Here is a 26,082-nt window from a genome sequence, read left to right as displayed (position 1 = left end):
GTGTTCACTATGTCGTCAAACTTCATAACAGGCTATATTGATTTTGAAGAAACAGATGTTACATAAAGTTCTCGTTATCATTAACTTTAAATATAATAATATAAATATATATACTTGTATATTTATAATCTGTCATCTTCATGGATTAAATGAGAAAAACCAGAACATATTTCAATAGATGCCAAAATGGCATTTGATAAAAATTCAATATTAAATCTGGATTAAAACTTTAGTTAAGTAGGGAATAGAAAGAAGAATTCTTTCTTAACATGATGAAAATTATCTTTATCAATCTAATAGCCAGTTAGCATACTTAGTGATTAGACAACAGAAATATCCTTTTACTTATTTATTTGTTTGTTTGTTTGTTTGGCTGTGTTGGGTCTTCGTTGCTGCGCATGGGCTTTCTCTAGTTGAAGGAAGCGGGGGCTACTCCTTTTTGCTGTGTGCAGACTTCTCATTGTCGTGGCTTCTCTTGTTGCAGAGCGTGGGCTCTAGAGTGCAGGCTCAGTAGTTGTGGCACACGAACTTAGCTGCTCCGCGGCATGTGGGATCTTCCTGGGCCAGGGATCGAACCTGTGTCCCCTGCATTGGCAGGCAGATTCTTAACCACTGTGCCACCAGGGAAGCCCAGAAATATCCTTTTTAATGTTAGCAATAAAATACACATGGCCACTCTCGTCTCTGTAGTTTGATATTGTTTGGAGAATGCTCATTAATGTAATGAAAAAGAAAATTAACTAAAAGCTATGGATAATAGATAAGTGGGGGCAAATTTGCCAGTATCTGCAGATAAACCAAGTGAAAAACTATAAAAACTTACAGGATTTCCTTCAGTAAGGTGGTCAGTTCAGAAATAACTGTTTAAAAACCACTGGCTTAATAGTGGTAGGGTGGAGTGAAGAGGAGTTTCTTTTAAAATGGGAGAAATAGCAGAACATTTATAAACTGATGGGAGTCATCCAGTAGAAAGCAAAAGTTGATATGAGAAAGAGCAAGACTTGCTGGAGCAATGTCCTCGAGTAGGTTGGAGAGATGGGGTCTAGTTGCTCAGAGGAGAGATTGGCTTTAGATACGAGCAAAGAAAGTTCTTGTATGGTAGCTAGTGGGAAGGTATGTATATGGGTGCAGATTTTGAAATTCTTATTGTTTGTTAAACCATTTCTTTAGCCGTATCTCAAACCTGAAGTCAAAACACCTAGGCCAAAGTCTTATCTTAGAGGTTAGCAAAGTGGCACACAGAAAGTGCCCAATAAGTGATATATATAATTTTAAAAAATCACTGGCCTCCCTAAGCACTAGCAATTAGGAGTTTCAGTGTAAAAATCTCATCTATGGTAGCAACAAAAAATTATAAAATACCAAATATTAAGTGTAGTCAAGTTAGTCTGTCTAAAGAACTGTAATACTTTCCTGATGGGTATAAGAGAATATATAAGTGGTAAATGGCAAGACTGTCCATGGATTTAGGTTGGAAACTTTTGAAGTTGTCATTTCTTCTTCCTTATTAATAATAAGATATCATATATACCATTATAATAATTTAAAAAATAAATACACAAACACAAATAGAAATCTGCAAAAGAAAATGAAATGCTATACACCAGAATGTCATTGCTTTACTAATTACTCTACTAATGAGATAGATTTGTTTATCTATATTTCCGAATTGTTCTATAAGCATAAAAGAGATGTTTTGAGATGCCAAGTTTAAATATGTCAAGAATCTAGGAGAAAGGCTGAATATTCAAGGTTTAAAAACAGGTTGACAAGGAAAAGAGAAAGCAGGTCTCGAAGTTATCTATACCTAGACACCAGCTAAATATCTTTCTAGTCAACTACTTAATGAGTTGCTTTGTCATCTATCAGTGGAGAAAGAAAGTTTTCTCCCCTCTGTGATCTTTCTCCCCAGCGGAAGGAAGGTAAAGGCAGAGTTGCTGGTGTTATCAAGAACATGGGAGAAGAGGCCACTTTCCTTTCTGAGTTAACAGTTGACATTTTGGAACAGTGGTCTTGTGAAGTGCCCTGGGAATGGGTCCAGTCTAGAAAGAATAGATTATGGGAATGAATATTAGTAGTCAGTTGAATTTAAAAAGATAAGATTCCTAGGGAGCTTCAGGCAATAAAACTCAGAATGCAATAGAGAACTGATTAAAGATAGCTAAATTGGGCTCACAGTGTTAGAGGGTTGGTACTTAATTAAGCAGCCATAGGAAAAGGGCAGTCTTTTATAGAACTTAAAAAGTTGAGAGTGTCCAATAATCACTCAATAAGTTATACTGGGGATATCTTATTTTAGAGTGAGAATGTAAGGCATAGCCGTATTTATGAATATAGTAATACTCTACTAATCAATACTAAGAAATTCTTTCTTAATACTAATCTGAATGCATTTTAGTTTTCTCTTAATCTCGTTGTATTAGCAATTCATTAAAGTCAGTTTTCACAGATTAGGAAGGAGGGACAGGAACTTGAGGTGTTCCATTTCCACTGAACAGTAAGATGATGCTGACATATTTCCACAGCTGTTTAAACGTTTTGTATTTGGCTGTAAAGAAAAACTTTCTACTAGGGATGCTTGGTGTTTTACTTTTTCAGGAAGATAGTGTTCTGTTCCTTCCTTAGAGAACTTGAAAAATACGATAATTGTGAATCCAGGATTAATTCTGGATAAAGTCTTAAACTTAACAATTTCAGAATCTGTAAAATATATATATATATATATATATATAACTTTTTTCAAAAATATTTAAGGCGATTGAGTCATGAGGAGCCAAATGTCTCATGAAACCTAGTGATATGGTGATCTTTTTTAAGGGGCAATGCAATGAATTATTGCCAAGAGGATAAAATGTTTTGCTACCTTGTATAATTTCATTATTCTAGAGGGACTCATGTTGTCTGCCTCCTAGCAGAATCAAATAACTATCTAGAAGATAATCAATCAACAGTTTTATGATATAAATTATTAAAATACAGTAATTACCTTAGTTGTTCATATGTAAAATATCTTCACCCTTCCTTTACCAACATGTCTCTTTCTCTATTTGAAGGGATGGGTTTTCTGACTTTGCCAATGGCCCAGGCATACTATCCTTAAAAATGAATGATTTTTGTCCTGTATTTCTTACAATAATAAATCAATTGATCTAAGAGACTTCACAGGCCCTGTTATTTACATCAGAACTGCTAAGTCTCTTAGAAATGAGAATTGCAGTTTCTAATTTAGTTCTTGATCTACTGGGCATATCAATGTAAAATCAGAAATAGTTAAACTTCTTGAAGGCTTGAAGGAAATCAGCAAGTGAATTTGATGTTTGAAAGCTGAAAAGAAATAAATTTTCTATTGAAATGGACCCTACCTTAGGAACGTATTTTCAGGGTAGATGTTTGGAAAGAGATCTATAAAAATTAGAATACTATAGGTTTTATTCATTTTTCAAGACTATCTATAGCTTTGACACACAAAAAAAACCCCACAAACTTTAAAATATTGTTTGCATTTATGAAGAGTGAATACTTTAAAGTCACAAAGTTGTGGCTCCATAAGAGCTCTTAATTCTATTTTGTTTCTTTGTTGTGCTGTAGCTGCTGAAGGTAGCATTTTTTTTTAACGGATAGGGCACTTGGGAAGCAAGGAGTATTTGCTACCCTTCTAGAGTAGCAGCAGGCATCTGTAATTTTTCAGCCTTCCATGGACACCTGTTGTGGTTAATTCATTCTTGTACCTTATCTCTGTGTATGTTGAGTTTGGAACAATTAGAAATATTGCTAGTCTTTTGGATTGTTTGTTTTCCCAGATAGCTTCTTTGGCTTTTATTTAAGCTAACACGTAAGTTTTGACCTTGAAGGTTTCTAGCCCCTTACTTTTGTAAATACCAAGAATTCAGAATAAGTATATTATCAACTTTTGATTATTCACAGGGCGCTTATCAGTCCATTACCATTTTAAAATTACTTTAAAAATCAAATACATCATTATTTGCTGAGGAATACATCATTATTTGCATCATTATTTGCAAGCACTTTAGATGAGTTATCTCTTTAAACTCCAACAATCATATAGTGTGAATAATATCATTATCCACATTCTACTGATGAGGAAACTGAGAATTAATGAGGTTAAGTTGTTTGCCCAAGGTAACAGATGGTAGATTCCAGAGCCAGCATTGGAAACTGGGCAGGATTGCTCCAGAGCCTGTAATCTAGAATACTAGATGTGGTCTGATTGCCCTGTTCCCTTGTCATCTGTGTGTAAAAGAGAAGGTCTCACTTTTTTCTTCTCAAACCATTGAGGTGTACCCAACTTAGAACTGGAAATACAAAGGGATCCAATTGTAAAGAAAGCATTTTAAAAAGGAAAGGGAGGACTTCTCTGGTGGCGCAGTGTTTAAGAATCCGCCTGCCAGTGCAGGTGACACGGGTTCAATCCCTGGTCCCACATGCCGCGGAGCAGCTAAGCCCGTGCACCACAACTACCAAGCCTGCTCTCTAGAGTCCATAAGCCACAACTACTGAAGCCCGCGTGCCTGCAGCCCGTGCTCTATAACAAGAGAAGCCACCGCAATGAGAAGCCTGCGCACCTCAACGAAGATCTAACGCAGCCAAAAATAAATAAATAAAACAAATAATTTTTTTTGTTAAAAAAATAAAATAAAATAAAAAGGAAAAGGAATAAGGCAGAAGGACACCATTTCCTATCTTTGGTATCCTTCAAATATTTGGCACTAATTCCCATCAAGAAATGGCACATAAGGCTTCATATTTATACACATTCTTTTGTAATTGTCATTTAAGATGTGACTAAAATGTAATTAATAAAATGATATCCCCTGACTATCATACATCTTGTTGCTGTTTCTCTTTCCTTAACAGGCAGCCATGGTTTTGTGTCTTTGGTCCCCAGAGCCTGGGTTCTGTGATGTTACCACAGTGGCTGCCTCAGCAGTCCCAGTTCCAGTCCGCTCAACCAGAGCGGCTCTGACTCTATTTGTAATACATGGTGGGTTTCCCCATAAGATTTACTTTGAAAAAAGCATTCTGTAGCTTAAAAAAATTTTTTTAGTAAGTTGATGTTGAAAACAGAAAATTAAGAATTGAATTTATTTCCAAATCTATATGGAAATATTCTTCAGACTTAAATACAATTTATGTTATTGAACTTATAAGTTTTCATGGCAACATTGATTGAGTTGGAATGAAACCATGTGTTTTGCAAAATCTAAGGCCTGGGCCACTTTTACCAATTTATGTTAATCTTGAGTGTTCACATCTGTCAAGTACCAGTCTTCCTTCCTAGGTTTAAACAATCATTGCTGACTGCCATACATGACTTCTATTCCACCCATGTTTCACCAGCAGTTCCTCCTGGCATATTACAGAAAGCTTTTCTCAAGACTCCAGTAGAACAAGGAGAGAAGATTAGCAATGAATTTAGAAATTGACATTCATACTTAAGATTTTTTTTCCTTGTAGAATTCAGGTTTAGGCTTTGTTTCTGAGAAACAAACCAGTTTTTTAAACAAAATTCTGTTTCCTACTTGACCAGGAGAATTGCTAAGTTTAGAATTATTTAGTGTGGTTTCCCTAAGTCCTTTAAAATGCAAAGTGGTTTTAAAGACGCTGGATCATATTTTCAACAGAATTTGGTAAGGCCAGAGTATTCTGTGAGTATTTTTATAAAGATGAAGATACTTTTAAAAAAAGAAAAATGTATAATATATAATAAATTTAAGTTCCACAAACCAGGCAACCACTTGACCTAGGTTTGTGGGCTAAACATAGCACAAGGAGGTAAAAAAACTTTTTCATTCTGATGTTTGTACCACACAGTGCATGCTGTTTGGGATTTTTTTTTCCTCCTTTCATTTTGCTATTTATTTTGCCTGCTCTGCAGAGCCCTGGTTTTCCTCTGATCTATTTCAGTTATATCTCTAATTTATTAGTAGTCCTGGCGTAAGTCTTCTTCAGAGTGAATTTAATCTAGTCCCAAGTTTCTTCAGATTAATCCAACATATATTTATTAGGTATCTGTCATGTTCCAGATATGTATGAAAGTAAGACCATGGTCCTTGCCTCCAAAGAATTCATAGTCTAGTGGGGAGGGAGACACAAACAAGTACTTAGCATGCAGTAGAAGTGAGCCCAAGGAGCTGTGGGGACAGAAAAGGGAACCCATCTCACTGGGGAAGGGAAAGGCTCCTGAACTGAGTGTTAAACAAAGGATAAGCTAGTGCAAGCCAAGATAAGAAGTGGAGACATCAAATACAAGGTGGAGAGTGAGGCCCAAGTCTATTGGGAAGGAACCACACGTGTCCTATGAAATCTTAACAAACTTCTCAGATTCTCTTGGTGGCTCTCTCACTTTTCTTCTAAAAGCTATTTTGGCATTTAGCTCAATTTTGCAGTCATTTTTAAATACAAATTTTCTGTTCTCTCACACTCCATAGTCTGTATACCTTTTCCCTGTTCTCTAGTATCTGCTATTTGCATCTTTCCCCTGCCACTAACTGTCATCCCCCCCTTTTTCCTGGAAATACCGAGCTACCAGCGAACTAAACCCAGCCACCTGGGCCCTTCTAAATAATTTTTGGCCGTGAAGTTACAAAATGAGTCATAACAAAACTCATTTTGAAGCCCCTTTTTAGCTGGTGAAACCAGCATTGGTCAATTGTATTTTAGTGCACTTAGCTAGTATGGATTCAGTTACATTAAGGTACTCATCATCATATCCAAGAATAAATATACACACACATACATACACACATGAGTATATATACACATACATGTATATATGTATATGTGTATGCACACACACACTCAAACAACTCCATTCTTCCCGGGGAAAATGCCTTGGTATCATCCTTGATTTCTCTCTTTCTTTCATTCCTCACAGTCAGTATGTCTAGGAATCCTGCTGCCTCTGTGTGCAAAATATATCCCGATTCCTCCACTTCTCCCCATCTCCTGTTTGAAGCCCTCATCATCCCGCTCCTGAATTTCTGTACATATGCCACAATGGCAGGGATCTTTGTGGTTTTATTCATTAATGTGTCACAGAAACCTAGAATAGTGCCTGACACAGCAGGCAATCAGTTAATATTTGTGGAATAAATGAATTAAATGAACAGATTAATCAATGTCACCTTGGATGACATTGACATATGTTGGATATACCAACATTTAGAAGGTTGGTTTCATATTAAAGAGAACCATATTAAGAAAGCCAAAAATTACTCAAGGCAGTTTTTTTCAGTTTCAGTTATATAGCAACTTGGATGTATTTGACTTTTAAAAATTAGCACTTTACTCCTGTAAGGTGGTATTGCTTACTTGTAACCAATTAAAATTAGTTTTGAAATGTTGCCATCAACGATGTTATCCCCAAAACAGCCATAAATATAAAATAATACATTTTGGATGAGAATGCAGTTCAAAGGAATGAGTTTTCTGATAAGACTATATCCTATGGAAGTAACAGAACCAAGAAGTCTCGTTACTGGCCTACTGTACCCTTTCATCGAGAATTTTTTAAGAAGTTCTATTACTGGATTTAAGGAGCTACATGAAGCTTAATAGAAAAAGCTATACTACTTTACTTTTTTCCTTAATACTATACATCTTGCCAAAGAGGAAGAATGCAAGGAAATAAATGGACTTATTTTGTCCTGAATTATTCATATTAATTGGTACATGGCCTGCGTTTTTGGGATAACTGCCAGTATTTCCTTTTGTGCAGATAAATTTAGCATTTTGCACTACTCTCAGTAAAGCCTCTATCATGTGGAAATTTCAGATGTTTATGATATGTGTGGGATCTTCTCCACTCGCTGTCATTCCTTGTCAATAGGAATATTTATCTTTTACTGATTTCTCTAATACTTAAACTTGATCAACTGCCAGTGAAAGATACCCTCCCCTCCCCTCCCCTCCCTAGTCCCCCACCTCCACCGCAGCATTGGTTTCTACATCTGGTCTGATCCGAGAGGGTTTTTTTTCCTTCCCTAAACCCATAATGTTAGGCCTAAACTCATAACCGCAGCTCTAGTTTGAAAAATAGGACTTGTGGCTTTCAGATTGAGATTTCTATTTTCTGTTCTGATTCTAGGTTTATTCTGTCCCTAAACTCTGGAACCTGAACAGTACATGCAAATATCAATACATTTCTCTAGCTAAACCGAATTTTCTAGATTATTAAGAAATTACAGAATTATTTTTTTTTCAGAAATTACAGAATTATTAAAAGTCAGGAAAGGATTTGAAAACAATGGAGAATTCTAATGTTTAAGTGTTTGTAGCACTTTTTGTATCCAAACTAAGATATATAGTTTATCTATAGTAAAATAATAGATATTTTAGTCAAATAATATTAAGAGACAGGCTGGCCTCCTAAGATACTATGGGAGTGGAAGAAGTGGGTTCTGAGGTCATAAAAATTAGGAAACCACTATTCAGTATGAAAGAACCTACAGCAAAGTAAATGATTTTGTTTAAGCTGGCATTTCCCAAACTTATTTGAGGATAGAACCCCTTTTTAATATAAGGAAACTTCAACATGCTTTATAATATTGGTGGAAAGAAAGACACTTCAGTTCTAGTCCTGGCTGAGGCTTTAATCACCATTTTTATTCATTCAGCAAGTACATATGGAGTGACTATGCCACACTTCAAGATGCTGGCAATACAGGGAACAAACAAGACAAAAGCCTCTGTCCTTCTAAGGATTATTCTAGCCAGAGGAGAAAGACAACAAACAAAATCTGTAAGTAGTGCAGGTACTAAGTGTTTTAGACAAACGTGGAGCCAGGGTCAGGAGGTCAGGAGTACAGGGGTTACAAATTTAAATAGAGACGTAACCTTGGGCAAGTCACGTCACTTCTCTCTGTTTCAAATCTGTAAAATGAAGACATTCGACTAGATGATCTCAAAGGCCCTGCCAGCAGGTCTGCTTTTAAGGACCGAGAGTTGTCATGTCAAACTCTGTGGTATTGCTGGGTCATGAACATCTCATTGAGCATTTGCAGTCACCTTAGTAGGAAAGGCTGGATATTAGAACTTATAGAATTGCTGTCAAATAAAAGCTTATCTAAATTTAAATCATTTGTAATACCCACAACAGAACAAAGTGTTTATATTAAATAAATGAGGGAAAAAAAACCTTGATGGTCCTATTTTTAATCTAGTGTGTACCTCAGTCCAGTGGAGAAACCTCTGCAGTAAAAGTACCAGTGGCTTTTAAGCAGATGTTAGCATGCCTCTGTGAGAAATTTGTAGCAGTGTGTACACTGCACTTCTGTCCTATATCCTTACGTAAATAGGAGGTCTGTGACTTGATATTGAAATGACCTTTCAGGCAGGATCCCAGTGCCACATGCCTGAACTTGTGTCTCAGAATAATTAGAAGCTTTGACTTACACATCTTGGTATACAGTGTTTATGTTAATTATAAATGTCTGAAAGTTTCCTGAAACTTTGTCTTCGTAGCTTTTTATCAAAGACAGACTGGAGTTTGGGAGGAGGGTTGTGGATTGTGGTCCTAAGCCTTTGATTTTCAGGCTCTCATATTTGGAATGAAAATTAAAATCTATATTTCGAGTTGCCCAGAATATGGTAGTATATTTTTATATTTTTCATTGTGAATAAGAAACTGTTTGGAATCATAGTCTTTGATACTTTTAAAATAATACTTCATTCTTAAGACATTTAGCTAAAAATTTCCAGTAGACCATGGATTGCTAAATATAAAGGTATTCCCACTGACTTATAGGAAAAGCTCAAAATATTATAATTAAAATTGAGAAGTTCCTATCGTACAAAGGGATGCTCCTCCAAGATTATTTCTAAATCAGACCTCAGAATTTCTTTTCCCATGGTGATTAGCCCTGTCTCCAGAAGCTGATCCTAGGCCCGCCAATAACAGTCATTTCATTTTAACTCCCTCTCTTCATATTCCATATTCAAAGGCCAGTTTATAAGAAAATGCTTCGTAACCATTCTGGAAGAAATGACTGACTCCTATTTCACCATCTAGACAAGCTGTGGAATAGGTTCCTATATATTAGAGAGAGGAGCAGTAAGTATCCACAAGTTCCTCTGAAAGTCTAGTCTCTGAAGTGGGGACTCTGATCCCACTTTAGCTGTGACCCTCAGCAGTCCTACAGGCTCTGGTCCACTCAGAGGTCCCCATAGTTCACTCCTTCACCCCTCCTGCCTGCCCTAATTGTCACACACAACCTGCTCTTTCCATTAAGGCTTTGCCCAAGGAGCCAAACTGTTAGGCCAGCTATAAACATAAGTACTTTTTGTACATACATTTCATTCTGAAGAGTATATTCAGATATTAATGCAAATAAAATTTGTATCTAATTTGTGCCATCTCCTTCAGGAAATTAGATATACTAAATCTATAGACTGTATAATTTAAGCTTTTGAAATTTTAAAGATATGAAGATTGCTAGGCAACATCTTGCTCTCAGATCTTTTACAGGAAAAGCCTGAGATTAGGTCAGGCTGTACCATCTGCATTGCTGTTGATCTGAAAACCACAGAGGAAAGGAGATGTAGAAACTTAGTTGTGGCAACTCAGAACTTCATGTTCTCATCATTCCTTAACCTCCAACCCCACCCCAGCTCCTTGGCTGGAGAAAAATACCATGATATGCATCAAGATTCACCTTTGGGTTCCATCATGAACATAATTTGCCCTGATGCCTGCCCCGGCCCCTATCTGCTCGCTGCTCACGTACACACCACAGAGTGGGACAGTGGGTTGGAGAGACTTCTGAGAAGTCCTGCTGTCATTCTCCATGCTACTACCTCTATTTTTCTTAAACAGGTACTTTTATTTCTTTAAAGATACCATTTCCCCCTCCACTTCTTCATTAATTTTCAGAAGTCAATAAAGTCAGAATTCCCTGACTTCTTTTCTACCTCTAGCTCTAATCCATAGTTTCTTAACTTGGGCCTTACTGACATCTTAGACTGGGTAACTCTTTGTTGTGGGACTGTCCTGTGTACTGTAAAGTGTTGGGCACTGTCTCTGGCCTCCAGTAGACGCCAGTAGCACCCTCCCACACCACATGTCCCCTGGGGGCAAAACTGCCCCTTGTTGAAAACTGCTGTTCTAATCTATGTGGGATACAAACTTTCAAACACTTCAGTGGGTACGTAGCATGGGTTGTGTATTTTTTTTTATTTTGTTTCTTTTTGATCTGATTCTTTCCTATTCTGTTCATTATGATATTTTTTAAATGACTATAGCTTTTTTTCTATTCAAGATTCTTTTAAAGAATAAGAATATGAAAGTCTTCTATGCCCACCATCAGGCCAGACCCTAATGCTTTGAGTGGTGTGCACAGTAATTAATTCATACAAGGTATTTAGGTTATTAAATCCTCCAAATTTACACAAAGACATTCTGTGTGTGTGTTTAAAAATGAAAAAAATGTATAGGAAGATAATTTTTCACCTTAAGAAGTATAAATGTTACTTAAGAGGAATCACAATTTAGATGATAAGAAAGGAAAAATCTACATTTAAGTATATAAAGGTTCGTTAAGAACTTTCCTGAATGAAATGCTCTGTTTAGTAGATGTCTGAGCTTAAGGACTCCAGTAATTAAGTGAAAAGTTTTCAGTGAAAGAATACCGAACATTTGTAGAATTTGAGTACAGACTCTAGTCACTCCTGCAAAATACAAAAAAACTGTATGCTTCTACTTTTTTAAAATACAACTTAGAATCTCCCAAAACAGACAGTCTTTCATACTCTGATATGTAAAGTGCTCCTGCATTCCCAGACCTGAGCCGCACAGGAAGGAAGACCTTAGGCCTAAACTGAAGCCAGAGCCTAGCCTGGAGATGAGCCTACAACCACTGTGGAAAATCTCCTCAACCAGGTTATGCAGATCTACAGGGACAGTTGAGGGGGAAGGTGAATGGAAGTTAAGTGAGTCATGGCTGAGGAAGGGATGTCATTCAAGTGTTCACACCTACATTACCTGTCTACTTCCTGTCCTAGACCTTAAGGAAGCTTTGGGCTACCGGGCACATCCTTTCTCTGACAGCAGAGCCCTGCTATTATTAGGGAAAAAAAGCAGACGTCAGTGAATGCTGTTACACCAGCCTGTGGACAGACTTGCTGTTCCCTTGCATCTCACACAAGCATTCCTTTGGCTCCTGCTCTGCTCTATCTCTATAGGATTAAGAAGTAAAACATTCCATTTCATTTCACCGATGTGTGTTTGCTGACTAGGTGTTCAGTTTGCATGCCCAATAAGACAGCCTGATGAATACTTACAGAGTAAATTAAGACTTGTTCACAAAGTTCCAGCATTTTAGAACTAGGGGAAATAAAAGAGTAACTTTAGGGCCCCCCAGAGATATAATTTATAGAGTGGATAATTAACGTAGAAGCTTGTTACTCTAGCAATTAGAACTAATTTAAAAAGGGAGTCAAAGATAGTTTAAATTCATGAGTGATGGAGGATCTATGGAGTATTATCTAATATTCAACATCTTTGGTGAAATTTCGGCTCTCAAGCTCTGCATGGGTCTTCTGAATGAATCTCCTTTGAAAAGATGTTTACCTTTGACTTCTTTTTTCTTCTCCTTGTTCGTTGATTCCTTCAACAAACATTTATTGCATGTCTGCTATGTACCAAACACTGCAAATTGTCTCCCTTCTTAGCTTTCTTCACTCTTTTAGGGGGAGGGGTGTGGGATGGAGTTGGTGGCTTTAAATTATTTTCTGTAGATAAAAGATTAGGAGTCTTTTTAGAGTGAGCAAATCAGAGTTGCAGGATGTCCTTAGGGCCAAGTAGAGTTCATACACGCTTATGCTTACTAGCATATTCATGCGTGATATATATGCCAGATATATATATATCTGGCAGCCAGTTAGCTCTTAGTCTTAATCTTCCATTGGTGTAAAGGGCAGATTTGGAGGAGAAGAAAGAGAATTAGAAAACACTTTCTCCCTCCTTGCTTGTCTACTAAATTGCCAAGACCATATATTTGGAGGCTGGAGAGCAGGAAGTCATATTTTACTTTCTTTCCAAGCATCCTATTCATAATTATCATCTAACACCATGGTGGCCCCTGTAGACCCAAGGGAAGAAAGGTCTTGGGAGCTGGGAAGAGTGGAGCAGTTGAAAGAAGTTTCCAGTTCATTTATTCACAAAATGTTTATTAAGCTCCTCCTATGTGCCAGGAAAATGTACCCGGTACAGGGGTTCAGTAATCGAGAGCAACCCTGTCCCTTCACTTATGGGGCTTCCCATCTAGCAGAGAAACCAGACCTTGAGCAAGAGCATAGGAAACATCTGCCTGTTCCACAGTGTTGCCTAGGGCTCAGCCTTGGAGTGCCCTGCAGAATAATCTCTGTAGGCTGCTGACCTTGTTCTGTAAACATGAGGATGAGTACAAGAATCATAGGGCAGGGAGAAACACCCAGCTGCGTTTTGGTGTGAATGTAATTATGGTATTCACCTTATGCTGCTAGTTATTCTTCAAAAATATTGCTCCAAGAAGTAAGAATTAAAATGAAATGCGTATGTAATAAGACAGCAAAAGATTGGGATATGGACTCTATCTCGAGACCATCTAAATATCTAGAAGCTATTTAGCAGCGGGCCATGTAGCCAACGGCAGAACCTGTGTATCTCAAAAGAGGAAGGGCTTTTTAGCAAGTTCACTAATAACTCTTCATTGAACTATAACCATTTTCTAGTTTGAAAAGAAGGGGGTTCCTCTTATAAACTCATTACTGAGCCGATATGATTACTGACACTTTAGGGTAGAAAATGGAAATAAGAACGTGGTGAGTTCCAAGCATGCTCATCAGATTCCTTGAATGATTTGGTAATATAAATGCTATAAATTTAGATGCTCAAGAGGGCTTTGGTAAAAAATGAACGTCACTTGAAAAACAGTTAAGTCAGTCAGTCATCAGATCATTCTATAGCAAATTTATAATTTGAGGTGTTTCTCTCTTTGTCCCCCTTTTAGCTTGTCAAAATCCCTAAAAATGATCCCCCCAACGAAGTGCATACCTTTAACTTCTATTTGTCAAATGTGGGTAAAGACAACCCTCAAGGCAGCTTTGACTGCATCCAGCAAACCTTCTCCAGGTAAGTGCGTTCCAAGGTATGCTGAAGGGAAAATGATTTTTCTTTGAGGGTTTTCTTTTTTAATTCTACAATAAAATACATGGTAGTCATTCCCTAAATATTTACTGACTTGAATGGTAGGGCTCGTTTATTTATTTGAGAAATATTGAGCACATACTATGTGCTAGAAATTATATTTGTCACTGTGGGATACAATCACAAAAATTTTAAGATTCTTGCCCTTGAGGAATTTTTAAGGTATAGATTTTATACCTATAAAACATGGTTTATTTTGTTTATTTTAATTAAAGACAAGTTTGAGGGGTTTTTAAGTTTTTATTCACTGAATATAAATAAGAGTGCTTTATAGTATCCTCAGGACTCACACTCATAGATAAAGGAGGAAAATATACATGTGCCTTATATATCCCCTTCCTCCTTCGCTGTGCAAGGCTTGTTTTAAGATAGGTTTTTAAAAATCTTTATTCTGCAGCAGAATGGAAACTAGAAATTAACCCCAGTATAGCAGTCATTTCTGATTTTCAGGGGAAAAAAGGAGGGAGGAAGACAAAAATACACACCCATAGCCCAGGGTACCCATTGGAACCCTTATCTACTTAGGTCCTCTGTAAACAATAAGCTACTTGTTTCACTCTTCTTTGCTGTGGTTGTTTCTGATTAAAGAACAGCCCCTCGTAGGAGTTTGTTCTGCCTGTGGATAAAGACAAGGCCTTAGAGCCCCCAACCTCCCGAGAAACACTGACATTGGCCGAAAGTTCCCCAAGGCCCCCAGGGCCGTCCATCCCTATCTCTCCTCTGTGTCATACTTGAAACTTTAATTGCTTGCTGTGTGTGGGAGAAAGGAAGGGAAAGTTGTGTTCCAAGTGAGGACAGAAGGCAGAGATACAAAATAAGACACTTCACTGAGAGAGGTCTAAATTTCTTCTCCCATTTAAGGCGACTAAATAACTTTTTGCTTTATCCTAATCTGCCATTTTCCCTGAGTATATGTTAATTTTGCTTTCTAAAAATTGCCTTCCCCCAAACTTATATTTTTTGGTATAAATTGCATGTGTTTTAGACTCTGTAGACTTTTCTGCACTGTCCACGGTGATAGCCACTGGCCACATGGGGCTATTTACATTTCAATTGATAAAAATGAAATAAAATTTAAAATTTAGTTCTTCACTCATACTAACTACATATTATAGGCTAAATAACCACATGGCTAGTGGTTCTCATAGTGGACAGCACAAACACAGAACATTTTAAATTGCAGAAATTTCTGTGGGACAGCATTGTAATAGATCATAGAATCACCAAGTACAAGGGTCCTCGGTGATTGTGTGGTTTCACCCCTTCACTTCACAGGTTGCACAGCTGGTTGGTTAGTGACTGGGCTGAATGAGAACTGAGTTCTAACTCCTACTTCAGTGTTCTTTACACACCACAGGGCACACCGATTTCTAATTGTGCCATTACCTGTAACACTTGTCTTAAGAGAATTATTTTAGTACAGTGAGAACGTTTTGACATCAAGTTGAACTATGTCCCATTAGGAATTTCATTAAGGAACTTAATTCCCTCTTCAAAACCAGGCCTATCATAGGTAATATGGTTTCTCCCTTACATCGTAAATACCCTGTGTGTTTATTTCTACCTTGTTTGGAGAAAGATTTAAGGTCACTTTACAAAACTATACATGATGTGCCAACAGAAAAGAAACAATTATTGTGAGAAAATTGTCATAAATACATTCGTATGATCCAAGTGTAGTATGAATATAAATTGAAATTTGCCATCATAAAAACAAAAGCACTCAGAGTTCCAGTTTTCATCCTGGCAAGAAAACCTTTTTATAATCTGGCTCCACCTTTTCTATTCAGTTTGATTTTTTATTTTCCATATATCTTGTCTCTCCTACAGTTGTGCAGGCTCCTTAAGGTCAGGGGCTTTCTTACACCCATTTTCCAGTCTTACAGTGTTGGCTGAGCTCCATAAATAGATGTTCAAAAAATATATATCAACTAGTCTCCTTTCTTATCTTTCTTTTTAAATCTCCTTAGGCCTCACTTTTCTCATATGTAAGATGGTGGAAATCCCACACTCAAAAATTCCTTGAATCTGCCCGTTCACAGGTCTAGTGAAACTACATAATACAGCTCTGTAAGTAATGCATACTCAAGTATAGGAAACAGTGAGCTAGGCTAGAGAAGGACTGTAGGAACATTTATACACATATGTCAAAGTATTTAAACTTTTAAGGTAACTAAGTTCAAAAGGGATGAGTGGAGAATTCTGGAGAGTACCTTCTTGCCCACAGGGTTTATGGCTCTATTTTGTTTTCATGTAAAGATCTGTTTCTTGACCTTGGATGGTGAAAACTGTATCTTCATTGTGAATGGTAATAGGTTCAGCTTATTCTCACTATGTAAATTACTTAGTAAATAATAGGGGGAGATGTTGAAATTCAAACTTCCTGCCACCAGACCTTCACACTGCAGACTTTTCTCTACTGCAGTCTTTTCTTCCTACTCACCCTCCCTCCCTACCCCTTCCTTTCCTTTCACTGGTTTTTCAGCTCAAGTAGGCCTCATTAAAAAAAGACAATAAAAACAAAAACGGGGCTTCCCTGGTGGCGCAGTGGTTGAGCATCTGCCTGCCGATGCAGGGGACACGGGTTCGTGCCCCGGTCCGGGAGGATCCCACATGCCGCGGAGCGGCTGGGCCCGTGAGCCATGGCCGCTGAGCCTGCGCAGTCCGGAGCCTGTGCTCCGCAACGGGAGAGGCCACAGCAGTGAGTGGCCCGCGTACCGCAAAAAAAACAAAAACAAAAACCGCCTCCCTTATACTCACTTCTGGACCCGAAGTCTGGCTTCAGTCCCCACCATTCCACTGAAATACGCTCCCCGAAGGGAGCCTTTACCTTCTTGCCCATGAACCCAGGGGATGCTTATTGGTTCCTTATTATTCTGGACTTGTTGCCAACATTTCACACTGTGGACCACTCTCTGATTCTTGAAGTATTCTATTCCCATGGCTTCCATGACACACTGTTCTTCTAATTTCCCTCTACCTCTTTGGTCTCCTGTGGCCTTTTTATCTTCCTATTGATTATTTTAAATATTAGTGTTATTCACAGTCCATTCCCTCCTGAACTGCTCCTTACTTCTTCAAAGTCACCAACCATGTCTAACACTGAATTCACTTTCTCTCTCCCATCCGTACTCTGGTGTCTCACATGGCAGCTCCACACACCTAGTAACCTGGGCACAATCTTTAACCCTCGACCCCCCCCCACCCACCCACCCACCCCCAGGCCATGGCTAATCTCTGACCAAATCCTGTCAATGCTGCCTCCTCACTATCTCTGGAATCTGTTTACTGTTCTGCATTCACACTGGTTCAAGCCATTGCTTCTTGTCTGTAATCATTCAATAGCCTCTTAACTGGTCTCCTGCTTTCACAGGAGTGCCCCCTTCCTTCCAATCTGTTCTTCATCCAGATTGATTTTTCTACGGAATAAATAGACTGTTTTCAGTCTCTGTTATTCTTGGGGAAAAGTCCAAAATTTATACTATGACCTCCAAAGCCCTGTGTGATGCACTTCTTATACCCTCTTTTCAGCCTCACCTCTAATTGTTCTTGCCAGCTCTCTTTGGTCAAGCTGAAAACCTTCTCCTTGTTTCCTCTCAGCCTGCACACATTGGTTATCCCTTTAGAACACTTTTGTCCTTCCCCCTTGTCTAGTTATCCCTCTAGATCAGCTCAATCACCACTTCCTCTAGGAAGCCTTTGCCTTGCCCACAAGTCCAGGTGAAGTACCTTCCTGGGGGTTCCCTGTCCCCTGTCACTTGTCACACTGCATCATAATTTCCAGTGTGCTCATCCTTGTCACCCATTAGAGAGCTCCTTGAAGGAGGGACCCCATCTGTCAGTCCTTGTCACAGCCCAGGTACCTCACACATTGCCTGGCACACAGTCTCTGCCCAATAAATATTTATGAGATGAACAAACTGATTTTTTTTAAATAGCATTTGTACAGACAGTTATTAGCAACTTACAAAAATTTTATCAACCCTTATTTCTTAGCATCATAACAAAGCTACTTCCAATTAAGTTTAGAAATAGAATATCAGACCTGTAGTGACATTTTCATTACTTCTACATTCTAGTCTGTTTTAAGGCCATAATAATTTCTTTTTAAAATACTAGCATAACTGTTACCATAATCCCCTAATATTAGCATAATACTTTGAATACAGAGCCGTCTTCCTGGCCAGTGTTAATATTCGTGATTGTGTAAATAAAAGGTTTCTTTTTTTAATATTTCTGCAAAAATCTCCTGTCCAGTATTTTTCAGTATTTGCTATATCAAAAGATCATCTTATAGAGATTTAACAATGGTAAATATAAAGTTTAAAATTTTTTAGGGTATTTGGGTGAATAGTAATAAATTAAACCATGATATTTGGCAGTATTTTAGCCTTAAACTTAATATCTTATTAAAAATAAAAAGCATTATTATGGTGGGTCTGTTTCATCTAGTCAGTTCTAAAGCATACATATTATGGTTCCATTAAAAGTAAACTTTTAACATTTCTCACATCAGTGGTAGGTAATTCTTTTAAAAATGACAGTAGAACTACAGTGCCCATCAAGACTCTGGTCTTCATTCCAAGTACTGATTCTTTTTTTTTCCAACATTTCATGGATTTGGTCTCTAAGATCTCATTTCACCCATTCTATCCAGAATATGGAAAAAAAAAAGTGATATCAAATGAAGAGGAGAAACTTAAAAATGTTTAAGTAAGCTTTACATTTTAAAATGACTAATATTAGTTATTTTGAATTGCAAAGTTATTATTAAAGCTGCTGGTTTTAGGATTATACAATTTCTGCTTGCCTTTATTATGCAAAATGTGGGACATATCTAACAAGGCACCATCTTACCTGACAGCTCTGGAGCGTCCCAGCTCAATTGCCTGGGATTTATACAAGATAAAATTACAGTGTGTGCAACAAATGACTCGTATCAGATGACACGAGAAAGAATGACCCAGGCAGAGGAGGAATCCCGCAACCGAAGCACAAAAGTTATCAAACCTGGTGGACCATATGTAGGTTTGTATAGATACCTTTCTCCTTCTTGCTGATTGATTGGAATAATTCAAGATCACTCTAGGTAAATATTGGTAATATTACTTAATGAAAACACAGAAATTAGTTTTCAGAACACTTTGAAAAACATGGTCAAAAGTCATTTATTCTCTTCATACTGCTGATAAATTGAAGAGATTGAAAAGTTTTATTTCTTTCATAAATCCCAGATCCTCTATTGGCCATTTGTTATTACTTTACAATACTGGGATCTGCTCAAGTTACTTTACTATGTGAGTTTGTAATAGTGGTACAGTTGTGTTTTCTTTGTCACTGGATGATGTAATTTCAGTGGTGGACAGTATAGTTCTTATTTTGTACTTCTGGAGAGTTATTTTTATAGTAAAATCTATTAGTAGAACTTATGAGTTTTCTATTAGCAGAACTTCAAAGGATCTTTGCACAACAAGGAGGTTTTATTGCAAAAGTATAAAATGTGCTTATAGCAAAGCATTAGGGTGATGCCTCTTTGGTACCTCAATTGTGATGTCATCTCAATTATGGATCCTCATCCTCATCTCTCCATTAATTAAGAACCTGCCCTACCCCCAACACCTTTATCATCAGCTCACTCAAATATCCATCAAATTGAGGGGAATTAAGACCAGACCAGCAAGATGAGTTTCTCCTTTACAAGCAGTGACCCTGACAGTTTTAAAGAGTTAATTCACAGTGACTATTAACAGTAATAGAGAGAATCACCCAGAGTGAGGATGAGCTCTATGAGGCCTCGGTCAGTTTAATAACACAAGTCACTGGATAGTAAATGATGAAAGGATATTAATTTGAAAATGTAAATGCTAACAAAAAGTCTCTTGAATAACCAGATCCCTTAATCAACATCTTTCCATGGTTTGGTATAATTCTACTTCTGTATTTTCCCATTGCTGACCCAGCTACAATACATTCAGCTTTGAGAAGCTCCACTAGTATCTTTAATAAGTATTTCTTTGGAACAGAGCCAGTGCTCCTGGGACTTGGTGCTTAGCTTAGATACATTTAGTTTGGTTTAACAACAATTCATGGCTTCCCCAGGTATCTGTACCCACGGGGCCCAGTTCCCTGCCCAGTAAGTTACTAGCAATGAGATTTTTCATCTTCTCTTTCCTGCTGAATGAGGTAACAACTTCCAACCTCCTTTCTTTCTTCTTTATTCTCATAGGTAACTTAATTAACTTTAGTAGGCTAAATCTCAAATTGTTTTTAAAATGTATAAGATCTGCTGCTCTTAAATTTAAGTGCAAGCTATGAATTTGCTGTCCCTATTGCTTTGAGAGTGTTTTTTAAGTCCAATACCACCAATTTATAAACAGTAAGACAAATTGGTGTGTTTGACAAAGGAATAGAAGACTCCAGCAATCAAAATGATTTTTTTTCTTCCCAACATAACTATCTGAAAACCTTCACCTTGATTTATTCCAAAGCTTGAAAATTAGCAATGATCACCGTACTTTTCCATTGAAAGATCCTTGGGCGTCCCCTATGTTCATGTGTTTTTGTTTGTTTTGATAGGGTCGGTACAGCTTACACAAGAGACTTTTCAACACCCAGAATTATGCAGGCCATACATGCCCTGATGGTATGGGAATTTTGGAACTTGCAGGGTTTCTTATAGGCACTACAAATAATTTATATACATTTTTTAGAGTGACCACATAGAATTTGAGGCTATCTAAGTTTAAATCTGAACCAGATTACATCTATACCATTTTAAGAGGAGCAAACATATGTTCCTCCCTGCAGAGCCCCACAGTGACCTCTGCCAGCCAAGTGCTCTGTTTAACCTTCTCCTGTGTGCTGTGTCCTCTGTGCCCTGGGCTACTCACCATCACAGCAGTGTTCTTCTCTGGTCTTAAATCTTGTCATTAACCTCCTCAGCCCTTTATTCTCTAGGTCAAGTAACCCCAGCTCCTTTTAACTTTCCTTAATATGGCCTGTATCCCAAGCCTTTAATTATTTTTATTGCTCTCCTCTGGACTGCCTCCAGTTCTTCACCTCAGAATTCCAAACTGCACACACCACTCCTAAGAAAAGACTAATCAATTCTGAATACAGTAGAGCAAAAGACTAGTATCCGGATTGGCTTTTCTGCTGTTTCTTTCTTTTTATATATATATATTTTTTTTTTTTAATTTTTTAAAATTTATTTATTTATTTATTTATTTATTTTTGGCTGCGTTGGGTCTTCGTTTCTGTGTGAGGGCTTTCTATAGTTGCGGCAAGTGGGGGACACTCTTCATCGCAGTGCGCGGGCCTCTCACTATCACGGCCTCTCTTGTTGCGGAGCACAGGTTCCAGACACGCAGGCTCAGTAGTTGTGGCTCACGGGCCCAGTTGCTCCGCGGCATGTGGGATCTTCCCAGACCAGGGCTTGAACCCATGTCGCCTGCACTGGCAGGCAGATTCTCAACCACTGCGCCACCAGGGAAGCCCTCTGGTGTTTCTTTTTGATTTTTTTACTCTTCTTTATTATGGCATGTTTTGATCTTTTTCTTCTAACTTTATCCATTGCCAGGCCTTTACCATGTTTCTTTCCTTCCAGGCAGCTCAGTTTGTATCCTTCTGCTTTTTTCAATATCTCAAAACTGACCCATTCAGTTCTTTAAAATGCTAGTCGGTCACCCTTCAACACTAATATTTCTCAGCACTTCCTAAGTGCTTGCGATGCACAAGGCACTGGTTAGCACCTTACATGTAGTTATTCATCTAAATCTCACAATCACCCCATGAGCTGGGTTATGATTGCCTCTCCATTTTACATATCAAGTTGTTGGTATCAGCAAATAGCAAATGATAAGAGTTTGGCCTCATTAACAAGTTATGTTTTTTCATAAGACAAATAGGAGATACCTCTTTAGTTCTTAATTGAATATATCATATAAAATGATACCAAAAGCTGACCTCTGCCAGCTTAGAAGCCTCTTCAGAGCAAGGTTTCTTTCAATAGTGTCAGCCCGAGTAGAGGACAAATAGGAATAATGTTGGTCTCACTGTGGGGGTTATGGTGGCATCATCCAGTCCTCTGATAGTTGAATTAGGGCACAAGCCCAGTGTAAGGAAGGGAAGGCTGTGCTCTTAGGGGTCAGCTTGCCTAGGCAACCAGGAATGTAAGTTTCTGTGACCCTTTAGTGGGCTTGGGGTGGGAGTGGGGGAAGGCCTATTTTGCCTGGAGAGGAGCACAGGAGAAGCTTTAACCTGGAAAACATTGTTATCATTTCTTCAGTAATATTTCCAGTTCTACTTATGCCATTTATATCCATGATGAGCATTGTTGTGTTGTTATAATCCTTCCCCTTTGTTTAAAAAAAAGAAAAAAAAACTTATCACTTCTAGTTTACCAGTATCTTAAGTCTGCTCACTGACTCCTATCTAAATTCTGGAAATTTATTGAATTGTAAATTTCGGTTATTTTATATACCTAGTATCTATTTAGGTATATAAAATAACCCAACCAACCTAATTTCTAGGATCCTTTTTCTAGTTTTCCCAACTTTTCCCCCCATCCTCCTTATTTTTGATATTAGTACATGTTTGAGTGACCTTGGACAAATCAATTAACATCTGGAGACCTTAATTTTCTCAAATATTAAAATAAGGGGTTTGGGGCTTCCCCGGTGGCGCAGTGGTTAAGAATCCGCCTGCCAGTGCAGGGGATACAGGTTCGAGCCCTGGTCCGGGAAGATCCCACATGCCGTGGAACAACTAAGCCCGTGCACCACAACTACTGAAGCCCGTGCACCTAGAGTCCTTGCTCCACAACAAGAGAAGCCACCGCAATGAGAAGCCGGCACCACAACGAAGAGTAGCCCCCCGTCGCCACAACTAAGGAAAGCCTGCCCGCAGCAACGAAGACCCAATGCAGCCAAAAATAAATAAATAAATAAACTTATTAAAAAGTAAATTAAATAAGGGGTTTTGAACTTAGAATAACATCTAAGTTCCTTTGTAGTTCTAACAGTCTATGACTGTTGTTTATATATGTTTTGATAGTAAACCTTTTGAAGAAGTGATCTCAAATGCTAAGTAGTGGAGATGGATTCCATTGCAGTGGATTATGTATTTAACCATGACAGAGTCACACCACTGTCAAGGTCCTGCCAGTGTTTTTAAAACCTTGGGTCAGTGTTGCCAGGGCTTTTAGTTAGGTTCCACGGAACAGAAAAACAACTGCAGAAGACGGTTGCCGTCCCTGCTCTCTTTCTGACGGTCTGTCTTAACACCTTCCTTTCAGATTGTTTACTCAGAGTCATTAGACGGAGGGCTAAGTACTTGGACCATCTCATATTAAATGGAGAAGCTAGCAGTGGACTCCTTGTGATGAAACCAAACAGTTCAGATATAGTCCCAGATTACCCAACTCTGTCTGACCCGCTGCTGCTGTTTATATAAGGAGCCCGGGGAATTGATTAGCAGTTGGGTCTGGGAAGAGAATTAGGTTCTCCCACAGGCTTTATTAAAAGGGCTTTCCTGAGGCAAATGTAAAAAATAAAAATAAAGCCTTTCTTCTGCGCACTTTGAACCACATTTTCCTGCTTTTTTGCTTTAGCATCTCAATTCCGTAACTGCTTAGAGTACTAATGTTTTCTTCATTTATAGCCTTTCTTACCTTAAATCAGAGGACTCCTTCCTGGTTGAATAGGCACACATTGATGGGGAGGCAGGGAGCAAGTGATCTTTGTGCACCACTCTGTGGCCCAGTGTGACTGGATTCTTCTTTCATCATCTGAAAGAAAGGGGTTACCGTACAACTTGCCGTGTGAAATGAGGTAAAGGTGAAGTGGGTGTTTTGTGGGTAGGAGATTCGTGGACCAGTGATAGCCTAGCGTCAGGCCCCAGGTGAGACCCCGGTGCTGTCACATCCCTGCCCACATCCTAATTTCTCGTTAGACATCGTACTTTGACCCCTTTTAAGGGCAAAGTGAACCTCCCTTACTTGGTAGCCCTATGTCTACTGTGGGAGGGTGGGGTAAACTCAGGAGACCTTGGGGCTCCCTTGAGACTGTGGACCACAGGTTGGTGAGACCGACAAAAGAGGTAGGGCAGCCTGCAACACAGTGATAGTCCTGTTTTTGTTTTTATTTGTATTTGCCTTCCTTGCTGGCCTGAATTCATTCTAAATGACCAGTCATGGTGTGTGTGAGTCTAGTTAAAAATGATTCTCTGCTCATCCCCCTCCCCAGAGATGAGTGTGGGAGAGGGATCCATAGTCAGCTTGGTTTGGGGAAGTGGAAGTTAAACAGGTTTCAGGGGGGAGGGGAGTGTGGAATTTATAGCGTTTCCTAAACTTGTCTGACCTAGCTCTATTCTTTCTTTCCAAAAATTCCTATTGAAAGTTCAAGGAAGTAGTACTGTTTGCTGACACTATTGCACCTGAGAAGTGGTGGGTTGGAAGGTTTGCCATTGCCACTTGAGAAATTTCAATGTGTCTTCAGACTCTGGCAGCCTGGTAATGTGCAAAAATACAGGACAGGCCACCTTGATTCTCCTCCTCTGTCTGCTTGTTCACTTGCTGTCATTCACTTTGACACTTTGCTGGTCATTTCACTTTGCAAGTCATCAAAATCTAGGTCTGCTGATAGACAAAGCAGCCACAGCACTGCCTACAGGAAGCTTGCAGCCCCACAGGAAGCAAGGGCAGACATTAGGCATTTGTTCCTAAAACCTTTCCAACAAAGAAGTACAAGTAGGAAAATTTGGATATTAATCACAGAACCTTCCAAATGCTAAGTCAACACTCTACTATTTGAGCTTATCCCATTGAAATCCTCAGTTTTCTCATCTGTGAAATAGGATGAAGGCCTACCTCATCGGGTTACTTCATGAGACTTTATACGTGTAAAGCTCTTAGCACGGTGCCCCTCCCCCATCCCATAATTGGTGCAAGATAAATATTAGTTCCCTGCACATCTGACATTGATCTAACTATCTCTGAATTAAGAAAAATACAGAAAACAGATCTAAATCTATCTCCAAAGCTCTAATTGTACCTTAATTTAATAACTTTTCTTACCACTGGGCAGTGACCCTTTCATGTTGAGTTCCTTTGTTGTGCAGTATTTTGATCTGATATTTACAATTGGTTACCTCCAGATAGTAAAGAAATATAAGAGCCAGTGAGACCTTTCTTTCTCCTTTAGGTAGGATTGTATCAAACAAACAGCCCCTCTGGCCAGGCCTTGGGAACCCAGCATGGACAGAACTACTATTCAGTAAAGCCCCATTAAGCTGTTTTCACCCAAGCCAACAGCACTTTAGAGACTGCTTTTACTTATCCATTGTTTCTAATTGCTAGTATTGTCCCTAATGCAGTTGTTCCACCTTGTATGTCATTACCAGTTCTTCCCCCTCTTTAACCAATGCGCATAGAGTTGGAGGCTTTAGTAGTGACGTATGAGATTTCACTTCAGAAATCATAAAGTGAGGGTCTAATACAGTTTCATTCTAATCTCTCTTTCTTCAGCAAGGAATGGTTACCAGGTATTGTCAGTGACCAGCCATGTACCGATGGCTTCACACATCCATATAGTATTCAGGTCACTACAGCCCACAGTATTTTCTAGAAATAGCCACTTGCCAAACACTTGTCATTGTTAAGTTTAAGCAGAAAGTGTGTTAATTATGTGAATGGCACTGGCCTGTGCAGAAATGGTGTGAATGCCTGCTTTTACCACTTTCCATTCCTCTAACTCACCCTGTAGTCTCAGCACCACAGAGGAGAGATCTGCTTGTCTGGCCCTCTTAGACTGTGTTGGTTGGTTGGTTGGTTGATTGGTTTTGTTTTTGCTTTTTGACTCCTAGAGTATGTTATGTCTGTT

General features: G+C 38.5%; 2 protein-coding genes across 2 annotated transcripts in view; one reads left to right on the top strand and one right to left on the bottom strand.

Moving 5' to 3' along the window:
- Positions 1-26,082, bottom strand: part of LOC308615944 (uncharacterized protein) — a 325,426-nt gene that overhangs the window by 29,910 nt on the left and 269,434 nt on the right. The gene's annotated exons all lie outside the window — the stretch shown is intronic.
- The window catches only part of ELL2 (elongation factor for RNA polymerase II 2), a 75,285-nt gene that overhangs the window by 30,211 nt on the left and 18,992 nt on the right, over positions 1-26,082 (top strand). The window contains exons 3-4 of the mRNA XM_081231849.1: positions 14,007-14,128; positions 19,068-19,231. Of these exons, the coding sequence (XP_081087975.1) occupies positions 14,007-14,128; positions 19,068-19,231 (286 nt within the window). The remainder of the gene's footprint in view (positions 1-14,006; positions 14,129-19,067; positions 19,232-26,082) is intronic.

Source organism: Mesoplodon bidens (assembly GCF_964165515.1).
Source record: "Mesoplodon bidens genome assembly, chromosome: 4".
NCBI classification, from domain to species: domain Eukaryota; kingdom Metazoa; phylum Chordata; class Mammalia; order Artiodactyla; family Ziphiidae; genus Mesoplodon; species Mesoplodon bidens.
The sequence above is the reverse complement of the archived record's forward strand: the minus strand, read 5'-3'. Positions and strand labels throughout refer to the sequence as shown.